The sequence below is a fragment of the Schistocerca serialis genome, chromosome 1 (genome assembly GCF_023864345.2).
Source record: "Schistocerca serialis cubense isolate TAMUIC-IGC-003099 chromosome 1, iqSchSeri2.2, whole genome shotgun sequence".
NCBI classification, from domain to species: domain Eukaryota; kingdom Metazoa; phylum Arthropoda; class Insecta; order Orthoptera; family Acrididae; genus Schistocerca; species Schistocerca serialis.
This window is the reverse complement of record NC_064638.1, coordinates 155,469,718-155,482,327: the sequence shown is the minus strand read 5'-3', so window position 1 is coordinate 155,482,327 and position 12,610 is coordinate 155,469,718. Positions and strand designations below refer to the sequence as shown.

Below are 12,610 nucleotides of genomic sequence, written 5' to 3'. Positions count from 1 at the left end.
TGTCACTTGTTTTTCCCACAGGCTCTGATTCCGAGGTACCTCCCAGTGCATCCAATGCTGTGGATCTGCCCCCACAGCAGGGTGAGTGGCAGGTGAGAATGAGTTCACATTGCCGGAGACGAAGATCCAATGTTGAGACTGGCCGTCTGGCCTCACACATTCACCCTGTGAGTGGACAGGTGGCTGCTCCTTCAACAGGGTCTGAGCAGGCACACGGGGAGAGGGGTTTACTAGTTATTGGAAGTTCCAATGTTAGCTGTGTTATGGAGCCCCTTAGGCAAATAGCGTTCAGGGCCAGAAAAAAAGCCAATGTGCATTCGGTACATCTGTCGGGGGGACTCATCCGAGATGTGGAGGCAGACATGCCTGTGGCTACAGAGTGTGCAGTGTGCAGTTGTCTGCATGTTGTGGCTCACGTTGGTGCCAACGTCGACTATCACATGGGTTCTGAGGCGATCTTCAGTTCGTATAGCCAGCTGGAGGAGGTGGTGAAGACTGCTGGCCTTGAATACGGGGTGCAAGCAGAGCTCACAATCTGCAACACTGTTTCCAGAGTTGATCGGGATCCTTTGGTTTGGAGCCGAGTGGGTGGTCTCAATCAAAGACTTTTTCGACTCTGTGATGGTCTCGGCTACAGATTTCTAGACCTGGGTTACCATGTGGGGATTTGTAGTACTCCCCCTTGGTAGATCAGAGGTGCACTACACAAAGGTAGCAAGTACTCGGGTAGCAGAGAACTTGTGGAGTGAACATGAGGGTTTCTTAGGATAGGCAGTAATTTTAAGGGCTCTGAAGAACCCTTGGCAGTCAATATGCAGAAATGAAATTCAAATGGTGTTCAGGATAAAGACACTTTGACTGTTATAATTTCATCAGTAAACTGTCAAAGTATTCATAATAAAGTTCCCAAATTTACTGCCCTCCAGGAAAGTTCTCACGCTCAAATTTTTCTTGGGACTGAGAACTGACTGAAACCTGAATTGGAAAGCTCTGAGATATTTAGTGAGTTGTGCATGGTATATTGGAAAGACAGGTTAGAGGCCACAGGAGAGGGAGTGTCCACTGCAGCTGACAAAAACAGTGTCTCCACTGAGGTTGAAAGTGTGACAGTGAAGTCATCTGGCCGTGCATAACAGGTGTAGCTGAAACAAAGTTAATTGGTGGATGTTTTTACTAGCCACCCGATTCTGCTGTGGTAGTTCTAGAGTTATTCGAAGAATGCCTATGGTCAATAGCGCGTAAAAACCCAGATCATGTAATACTAGTTGCAGGCGACTTTAACCTGCCGAGTATTGTAGAGGAATTAAGGAAAAGTTTAAGCAGATTGTAAATTGTGGTGAGGAGAGTTATGTGCCTAATAGGTGGATAAAAGATGGCAAAGACCCACCATGGTTTAATAACGAAATTCGGTGGAAGCAGAGGGTGTTGCAGTCTCAGTTCAAAAGGGAATGCATGAACGACTACAAGCAAATGTTGAGAGAGATTCATGCGTCCATGAAAAGATCAATGCATGAAGCACACGACAACTACTACTGTCACACCATAGTAAAAGATCTGGCAGAGAACCCAAAAAATTCTGGTCGTGTGTAAAATTGCTAAGTGGGTCTAAGGCTTCCATTCAGTCCCTTGCTGACCCATCTGGTGTGACAGCTGAAGATAGCAAAACGAAAGCCGAAGTTTTAAATATCATGTTCCAGAAATTGTTCACACAGGAGAATCATACAAACATACTGTCATCTGAGCAGCAGACAGACTCCCGTATGGAAGACATAGTAATAAGCATACCTGGTGTAGAGAAACAGCTGAAAGATTTGAAAGCAAATAAATCACCAGGTCCGGATGGAATTACAGTTCTATTTCACCAAGATTACTTTACAACATTGGCCCCTTACCTAGCTTGCATTTATTGTGAGTCTCTCGCCCAGTACAAAGTCCCAAGCGACTGGAAAAAAGTGCATGTGACTCCAGTATATAAGAGAGGTAAAAGAATGGAACCACAACCAACAGCTCTAACTCCTGTTTGCTACAGAATCCTTGAACGTATCCTCAGTTCAGATACAATCAACTTTCTTAAGATTGAGAAGCTTATGTCCACAAATCACCATGGTTTTAGAAAGCAAAACTCAGCTTGCCCTTTTCTCATATGACTTACTGGGAACTATGGATGAAGGGCAACAGGCAGATCCCATATTTCTACATTTCCGGAAAGCATTTGATTCAGTACCCCACTGCAGGTTGTTAATGAAGGTACGAGCATATGGAGCAAGTTCACAGATATTTGAGTGGCTAGAAGACTTCTTAAATAATAGAACATAGTATGTTGTCCTCGATGGCAAGCGTTCACCAGAAACGAGTGTATCGTCAGGAGTGCCCCAAGGAAGTGTGACAGGACCTCTGTTATCCTCCATATACATTAATAATCTGGCGGACAGGGTGGGCAGCAATCTGCAGTTGTTTGCTGATGATGCCATGTTGTATAGTAAGGTGTTGAAGTTGAGTGCAGGGTGTATAGGCAGACATCCCTAGGTCCACTGTTTCTGATGTGATTGCGAAGTGGAAACGTGAAGGGATACGTACAGCATAAAAGCTTACATGCCAATCTCATCTGTTGACTGACAGAGACCGCCAACAGTTGAAAAGAGTCGTAATGTGTAATAGGCAGATATCTATTCAGACCATCACACAGGAATTCCAAATTGCATCAGGATCCACTGCAAATACTATGACAGTTAGGCAGGAGGTGAGAAAACTTGGATTTCATGGTCGAGCAGCTGCTCATAAGCCACATATCACGCAGGAAATGACGAACGATGCCTCACTTGGTGTAAGGAGCGCAAACATTGGACGACTGAACAGTGGAAAAATGTTGTGTGGAATGACAAATCACAGTACACAATGTGGTGATCCAATGGCAGGGTGTGAGTATAGCGAATGCCCGCTGAATGTCATCTACCAGTGTGTATACTGCCAACAGTAAATTTCAGAGGCAGTGGTGCTATGGTGTGGTCGTGTTTTTCATGGAGGGGGCTTGCACCCCTTGTTGTTTTGTCTGGCACTATTACAGCAGCTTCCCACTTTTGAAGAGCAATTCGGGGATGGTGATTGCATTGGTGTGGTCGTGTTTTTCATGGAGGGGGCTTGCACCCCTTGTTGTTTTGTCTGGCACTATTACAGCAGCTTCCCACTTTTGAAGAGCAATTCGGGGATGGCGATTGCATCTTTCAATGTGATCGAGCACATGCTCATAATGCACGGCCTTTGGCGGAGTGGTTACACGACAATGACGTCCCTGTAATGGACTGGCCTGCACAGAGTCCTGACCTAAATCCTACAGAACACCTTTGGGATGTTTTGGAACAACATGCCAAGCCTCATCTCATTGACCAACATCGATACTTCTCCTCAGTGCAGCACTCAGTGAAGAATGGGCTGCCATTCCCCAAGAAACCTTCTAGCACCTGACTGAATGTACGCCTGCGAGAGTGGAAGATGTCATCAAGGCTATGGGTGGGCCAACACCATACTGAATTCTAGCATTACGGATGGAGGGTGCCACGAACTTGTTAGTCATTTTCAACCATGTGTCCAGATACTTTTGATCACATAGTGTATCAAGGTAGATGTACATTTACTTGGAGTGACCCACAGATATATATCTGAAGCTGCTAAGTAAGTAAATCCCTGTAATAAGTGAATTTTCAAATAAAATTAAATTATGGGGTTTAAAGTCACACACAAAAGTTGCATTTTCTAGGTTAAGAAAGAAAGCCTGCAAACTGACACTCAGTACTGGGCCATACATTTTTTTACCACAATTTTTGGGACATCAAAGAAACGAGTATTTTGAAAATTTTACTTAATACTAAAGAGATTGGTGTTTCACATCTGAAATGCAAACACATTTTCTTGGAGCCCTCAAAGTAAATAGAAATCTTGCACTTTTACACAACAACAACATTTTCCTCCTTTTCTTTGGATCACAAAATTTTTTCTAGACTTCTTGTCTTGTACTAACTCTGCAACTTTCCCAACACAAGCCCTCAGTTTCCATGTAAGGTCGATATTTCGAATTCTTTTTCCATATGAGAAGTAAAAAGCCAGATTCCAAGTTTCTTCATAAAGTTCATCCGGCTTACAAGTTCATCATCTGCATTGCTGTTGTACAATACATATGCGATGACACAACTTATAAGTACTATCCCGTATAATACTGCTATAAACAGGACACCTATCATCAAGGCTGTCTACTCCTCATTTAGTTTCATTACAAAACTGAATAAACTCCAGCTTCTGTACAGCAGCTCTGTTTTTCTTTAGAATTTATGAAAGCAGTGTCTTTTTCTATTAGAATCCTTGCTTCTGTAAATATAGCCATTCAGAAAACTAGGAGCCAACTAGGCTCTGAATATTTACTGCCTATCTGCAAGATTTATTAGGAACGCAGACCTTGAATCTACACTTCCCTCAGAAGGGCACTAACATTTCATCAATGGTAGCACATCCAAACCACCTGGCAATTTTCTACAAATTTTGCAAAAATGTCAGCTATAGCTAGCTGCTGCTGATTCAACTGCCACTCATTCAGCTCTATCTTGTCAGTCATCGAAATGGAGGTTCAAAAACAGGATGCCGAATCAGTTTTGGCTCACAACGCTGCAAAAAATATCCTTTCCTGCTTCATATGTCACCCAAAGAGCAGAAGTGTCCGATATAGAAACAGATATACAGGGTGTTACAAAAAAGTACGGCCAAAACTTTCAGGAAACATTCCTCACACACAAATAAAGAAAAGATGTTATGTGGACATGTGTCCGGAAACGCTTAATTTCCATGTTAGAGCTCATTTTAGTTTCGTCAATATGTACTGTACTTCCTCAATTCACCGCCATTTGGCCCAATTGAAGATAGGTAATGTTGACTTCGGTGCTTGTGCTGACATGCGACTCGTTGCTCTACAGTACTAGCATCAAGCACAACAGTACATAGCATCAACAGGTTATGTTCATCACGAACGTGGTTTTGCAGTCAGTGCAATGTTTACAAATGCGGAGTTGGCAGATGCCCATTTGATGTATGGATTAGCACGGGGCAATAGCCGTGGTGCGGTACGTTTGTATCGAGACAGATTTCCAGAACGAAGGTGTCCTTGTAACAACACCAACGCTATACTATTGTACATATAATAATTTTTTCTTCTGATTTTCGATAAATTAGTGTAATCGATGTTCTGATTTCATTTCTTTTTTTTGTTTCATGCCATTATGTTAAAGAAACTGTAAACAATTTTCGATGTGAGTATTAATGTTTATGTCAAATTGCAAGCAATATTATAACAAAATGGAAATGTAAGAAATGTTGAAACTGTTGTAAGATGTTAAAGTTGTAATTGTGCGCCTGGTCCATACGTAGGCAATGTATTAGGATATGTAGAATGTAAAACCTCTGGTGAATACCCAGTCTGTAGGGGAGCGGTAAAAGGTGGATGGCAGGCGAGCGCGGGAAAATGCACACGGGCGCGGCACGGCATAACGGGCTCAGCAGTAGTAGTCGGAGTTGGGCATTGGTCTGAGTAACAACGTTCTGGGTCGAAGAGGCTCTCCTGGAAAACATGATTTTGTTGAGCCTCGGATGTGCCGTTTCCGACGCCTATACAGCATGGAAATATTCCAGAGGCACTAAATGGAAAAATATTGCGACGTTATGAAGAAGTAAAGTGCCGATACATCAAGAGCCATAGCTGTGATTGTATGTGTGCTCTGCGCCTCGCCATCTCGCCGCCCGCCACATCGATACGAACAGGTTGAAACTATTAGTACTGTATTCGTGAGGACCAGTGTTACGTTTGTTCCTTACTGTTCAATAACAACTTAACTTTTACCAGAACAGTCCTATCATTTAATTATCCTAATCACTAACCTAGACAGGGTCCTTTCCACGTGTTGTGCAATCCGAGTGTCCCGAGATGAAGATTTAAAGTTTATGTTAATAATAATTACCTGCAGACCTATCTATGTTAGAATGATGTTTAAAGAACTTTGTCGTTAATGAATATATAGGCAAATAATATAGGTCTGACAAAGTTGGAAGATAATGTTGAAATTGGTTTAGTAATAAAGTTTAATTAATTTGAGACAAAATTAATGGTAGTTAAATGAGCAAGAAATAAGACAAAAAGAGTTGTAACTCATATATTGGAAATCTTGAGTGCTTAACGATTCCATAATCAAAATTTTCAGTACAGTGATCATAAAAGTTTCAGGGTTCCCTCCCCCTCCCCTTTTTTCTTTTCTATTCACTTGAATTCTGAAGTGCACTGAACTGATTTGACCAGCAAAGTTAAAGTCAATATAAAACCAAAATTTCTCAGTGTTTTACCTTTTTCAAAATTGACACTGTATGTGTGTTTCGAAAGTGCTATTTCTAGGGTAACCTATGCCCGATTTTAATCAGATCAATAGACAGTACGAAGTTTGTAGTAAACATTATAGTGTAATGTTGTGTATTTATGGCTTGTTCATAATAGTACAGAAAGTGAAATTATTAGTTCAGTAGATTTTCGGGTTCTAAAATTTACCATATTATGCAGTGTCATTACGTGTTGTTTTGTATGAACGTACATCAACTTGTACTGGGAAAAAACTCAGTTAATGCCTAATTAGGCTGGCGACCGTATTATTAACAATTTGGTAGCATCTGCTGTGTTGTTTCTTGTCCGTCCTAACGTGTAGTTGCTCTTCAGACTAGCTTGACGTATCATTGTTGTTACTGAGTGGGTGGAAGTCTGATTTTTGCCTCCATTCAGGTACACGCGGTCAACATATATACCAAAATCCTTTCTTATAAGGTGAAGCCCGTCAACTTACCACAGCACAGGCTTTAATAAGTATCGTGCGCAGTAGCGTAGTGTTACATCCTGACAGGAAGTGCTACAGGAGAACCATTTGTTTCCGTACCATGTCCAGCGTGTGCAGGCACTATCAGCAGCTGATTGGCCTCCACAAGTACACTTCTGCGAATGGTTCATCCAACAACGTGTCAATCCTCATTTCAGTGCAAGTGTTCTCTTTACGGATGAGGCTTCATTCCAACGTGATCAAATTGTAAATTTTCGCAATCAACATGTGTGGCCTGACGAGAATCCGCACGCAATTGTGCAATCACGTCATCAACACAGATTTTCTGTGAACGTTTGGGCAGGCAAAGTTGGTGATGTCTTGATTGGGCCCCATGTTCTTCCACCTACGCTCAATGGAGCATGTTATCATGATTTCATACGGGATACTCTACCTGTGCTGCTAGAACATGTGCCTTTACAAGTACGACACAACATGTGGTTCATGCACGATGGAGCTCCTGCACATTGAAGTGTTCGTACGCTTCTCAACAACAGATTTGGTGACCGATGGATTGGTAGGGGCAGACCAATTCCATGGCCTCCACGCTCTCCTGACCTCAACTTTCATTTATGGGGACATTTGAAAGCTCGTGTACGCAACCCAGGTACCAAATGTAGAGACTCTTCGTGCTCATATTGTGGACATCTGTGATACAATACGCCATTCTCCACAGCTGCATCAGCGCATCAGGGATTCCATGCGATGGAGCGTTGATGCATGTATCCTCGCTAACGGAGGACATTTTGAACAGTTCCTGTAACAAAGTGTTTGAAGTCACACTGATACGTTCTGTTGCTGTGTGTTTCCATTCCATGATTAATGTGATTTGAAGAGAAGTAATAAAATGACCTCTAACATGGAAAGTAAGCATTTCCGGACACATGTCCACATAACATATTTTCTTTCTTTGTGTGTGAGGAATGTTTCCTGAAAGTTTGGCCGTACCTTTTTGTAACACCCTGTATACATGAGGAGGCCAAAAAAAGCTTTGAATTCAATCATATCCACATCTCTCATACCTGTGACGTTTGCACTTCGCCACTGTACTCACTCCCAATCAAGTTTGAGGCTAGTGAATCCTGGTATTCTCTCCACCACTGTGTCATCAATCAGTAAATTTCAGATTTCTTCAGGCTCCATGGCCCGAAACCATGTTAATTTTAGCATTTTAGCAGGGGTATGAAGAACAGGAAGCTGCAAGACAATAATATGCCTCAATGTCCCTGAAATTCAATATCAGCAAGTATCCCTTGACCACCTGAAACCATTCTTGTCATAGCAATATTCTTTCTGTGTAGATGATCCTCATCTAGCTCAGAAGAAACAGGAATGTCCCGATAACCACTGTCCTGAAGTTCTTCCTCTGAATCATACTCTCGTTCACTAGCTGAATTGAGATCACTGGCAACTGCAAAGTCATCCCCTATTTCTTGATCTATATCACTGATCTCTTCTTACCCCCACCGGCTAACAATTTCATCAAACTTAGGATTCTTAAAACTGACACATCTGTGTTAACACATTTTGTACTCTACTGGAAAAAACAGACATTTAGTTCACAATGCATCATCTTTGTTTGTCAACAAAGACAAAGCAATAAAATTTTGTTGTGTTTGTTTTCAACTTACAGAAAGAAGGGGGAGTATAAAATGTAATCCATCTGAAGTGACCTTGGAGAGTGAGGTCAAAGATTGTTGCGTGGTCTGAGAGACCACATCTCGTGCATCAAGGGTTAATTCTATTGAACATGTTAAAAACTAGAAAATATCATGCCACATTGGAAAAACATTGATTCTGATCAGAGCTGTAAATGTAACTATGGAACGTGCAATGTATATACAGAAAAAATCAAACACGAGATTGTCAAGATACATTGACTGGGTTCACCAAGTCACAACCCATCTGTCATATTCCCACTTAACCTAGGCTTTGGGCATTGGTACAGTTCAGACTGCACCCACAAAAACACAAAAAACAAAAAAATGTATGTACGTTTAGCATACAACACAACCCTCAATAAGTAACCATCTACACTACACATGTGTATGTCTACAGTAGAGTCAGCAAATGGAGATCCCTGACTGTTGTAGGGGACTTGGTGCAGCTCCTTTGAGTATCTACCCCAAGCAATCAAGTACTACAATTTTGTACACATCTCCATGGCAACACCTAAATGGTGTCACACCTCTGTAGATTACTATTGTTTATGTCTGTTTGTGCTTCGCAACAGCATAGGCAGCTGCCAGTGATCACCTTTTGCCAACTTTATAATAAACAATACAATCCACACCACCACCTACAGGAAGTGAACAACATGTTTTAAGCAAAACATAAGATTTACTGTAATAGAATTGAAACTGGTTAATTGATGAATTTCACACTGTCAGCTTTGACCAGTGACAACATGAAAAAGACAGATGTAAATGAGTAGTGAGATCCAATATCTATAACATACACATCACAACAAGAATTTTAATTATTCTCACAAAATCACATCTATAGGCTTTGCCAACCCATAAACTGTAACCATTCAACCTAACTGAAACGTGGGGCTACACAACAAATCAGTTTGTCACTACAACCTCCATTTCAAAAAATAATACAGAGATAAAACTAATGTTGGCAGTATCCTGCTTTCTTTCTGTCTGTCTGTGTGTACACATGATGCCACAAGTCACATCATCATTGCATCACGAATCAAAGCTGACATCATCTGTTATTGTCAGGGTCAACTGACCCACTGAAACATACAAAAACATCCCAGACACCATCTGCGAAATATATGATACCATATTTCAAATAATATTCCAATGGCTTGTATTGTTTACCTTCACTTTTCAATTTCCAATCTGAATGGTTAATAAAATGGGTTAGTTACCTTGGCACGTATTGATGCATAATCATGAGGCTCACTCATTGGCATGTCATTTGTCAATGTTGGAGAATCTGCACTAACTTCTGGCTTTGCCGACATCTGTTCAAGGACTGTTGCCATGTTTTTAACAATTCAATATCAGTTTTGACTACATTCCACGCACATAAAATTTCAGATAATATTAATCATCATTATCTGTAGATTGTTCACGTCATGTTTATGTGACACCGTGTCATATATAGAAGCACAATAATCTGTAACATACGAAAAAATTCGGTTCAACTACGAAGCTCAGAGGAAGAATTTAGCAAGAAATGTTAGTAATTTTAAATATACATTTGTTTGGTAGGTTGTTTCCATGACTGACTATTTACCATATAAATAAAATACAACGTAAATAGCCACAAAATTTTAAATTTTTTTTATTTACAACATATTTCGAAGGTTTTTTTCATCATTTGGGAGCAGTTCTGGTGTTCCGGTCATATTAGGCCTAATAACAATTACTCTGAAAGAAACTTGACCGACATCATGTAAACGTGGCGAAAATCTACGTAACAGGACGAGATAAAAAAGGGGCAAATGAAATAAATTGAGAGAAATATCGTAAAAGACTACTGATGCAAGTTGTTTACGCGTGACGCAACTTTCGTCGCAATCTCTACAAAACCGAAATGAACAGTGCTCGTTGTGAAGTCAATTCATAATTTCGCGGACACGTTTTCATACTACATTTTTATGAATCGATGAGTTAATTGAAAATTCGAACATTTCTATTACAACATAACTGCTTATGAAATATATGAAATCAAGATGCAATGTGATTTGAAAGAGTTTAAAAAGTAGAAGAGATCACAAGCAACTGCAAAATAATAATGTATCTTCTTAAACACTTTAACTACAACAGATAACATTTCTTTCTTGTTTTTTTATGCATCAGTACAGGATATCGGCACAGCTGTCATGAACCAAGCGGCGCATTCCTTCTGCGCAATACAATAGGTCAATATTTAAATTTAAAAACAAAATTGAAAATAGACTGGTGGTTTTTGTTTCAGCTTTAAAGCAGTGAGTTATTTTAGCAGTTCAAACAGCGCAAAACGGTAGGGTTGATACATCCGAGAACCAATGCACATAATGTCACACTGCAATAAAACTTAATGACACTAGTTGAGGCTGTTTAGCAAACTAAACACCCAATCGAATATAAAGTTCACTATATAACACTATAGCGTTAAATGTACACAGAAAGATAAAATACACCACTTAAAAACAAATAGCGTCGGATATCAAGTTACACTGATAACAACTACAGTTCACAGGAATGAAACACACTCCCGCATCAAAAATGTCGATACATTTTAGTACTAAAATAAAATCATATTGCATTACCATCTGCCTATAGATTAGATCCTGTCCTGGCGAGATCGCCAGATGGGAATCTCCGCTCGCTAGATTAATGACAAGACGAAAAATCAAAAAAACACTACTTATATCAGACACACTCAGCAAATTAACTGCTACAACATAAAAAAATAAGATGTTGCCAAAACACAGAAACTAACAGTTTCTAACCACAGTGTACATCCACAATACACAAATCACTTGTATGTGTCAACAGAGCGCAGATTATGCTACATACATTTAAACAAAGAATTTCATCACACGTAACTGCTATGTCGAAGATATTCTTGGAGCAATATTAAGGCATAGTGTCTGTGGTAGTTTAGCTTAAAGTCTATGGAGTTCACAGCGGCACTTCAAATTCCTTAACCCGTTACTACTCACTAAAACAAAATTAATTCGTCCAGGTACTTTGAGATACGCGCAAGTATTTCTTTCACTACACAGTAAGTACTTTTTGTTTGTCTAAACCTTTCTTCTAGAGAATGTGGTTGAAGTTCTGTTTGTGAAAAAAAAAAACGAAAGTAAATTTGTCCCTCCGCTGAACGGTGTATGACGTCAGCTAATGACTGCGCAATATTTCCTTTCGTTCACTTATCGCCAAATTCTCATTAACGAGAGCTTGGTTTTGCCATGGGAGCAGAAATAAAAAATGCAGATTTCAGAGGTTTATATCAAGTTAGTAAAAACAGGTGAGCGTTTGAATAACTAAATATGGACAATAAATATGTGCATCTAACGAATATTCATCTCGATAAACAACTATAAAATTAGAAACAACACGTAGAACCCGATTCGCACTTGACTTAATGGAACGTTAAAACTTTCCACAATGCATTTCAAATGACGATATTCACACAAGCTGTCAACACTGTGGAATGGAACGCGACGTCAATTGTAAGGTTTCTCGGGAAGAAAATTGGACTTTGAAAATAGTGCTAATATTAGAAGTTAACCCATTTTTCTAGCGTTCACTCCTGTTGTACTTGTGGAGTGCACGATTTTGCGCCTTTTAGCCTTTATTTTTACTATTTTTCTTTCTTTTCGTTACACGTTGGAAATACCCCATGATAACTTCGACATTTTTTCCGACTGGAAGTTCTTCCACAAGAGAGACCCGATATCTGAAAGCGAAAAATGATATAACTTTTAGAGTACCTGGACCGACAAAAAGCTTATGTGCTTAAAAGGAAGAACACAAAGTGATGTAGCAATTTTCATTACATGACCTTTTAATCCGTGACAAATTCGGCTTCGTTAAAGGAAAAAAATACATTTTTTTAAATATTATTTGATACTTAAGAAACTTAATGGATGGGGTTGTCGTTCGAGATAAAATAACTATTTATTTTGCACCACGTTCGTTACCAGCACAGCAGAATATCAACACAATACTATGCTGAACGCAGATGTATTATAATGTAGCGACGCTGCC

General features: G+C 40.0%; 1 protein-coding gene across 3 annotated transcripts in view; it reads right to left on the bottom strand.

Moving 5' to 3' along the window:
• Positions 1 to 11,418, bottom strand: part of LOC126464701 (GTP-binding protein 1) — a 167,923-nt gene extending 156,505 nt beyond the window's left edge. Inside the window, exons 1-3 of one of the 3 annotated variants that reach the window (XM_050096253.1) lie at positions 11,337 to 11,414; positions 11,164 to 11,222; positions 9,775 to 10,025 (exon numbers count right to left, since the gene is read on the bottom strand). In XM_050096253.1, the coding sequence (XP_049952210.1) occupies positions 9,775 to 9,891 (117 nt within the window). In that variant the 5' untranslated portion in view covers positions 9,892 to 10,025; positions 11,164 to 11,222; positions 11,337 to 11,414. Of the gene's footprint in view, positions 1 to 9,774; positions 10,026 to 11,163 lie in introns of all 3 variants that reach the window. The other 2 variants (XM_050096251.1, XM_050096254.1) reach the window with 2 other exon arrangements.
• Between the last annotated feature and the right edge of the window lie 1,192 nt (positions 11,419 to 12,610).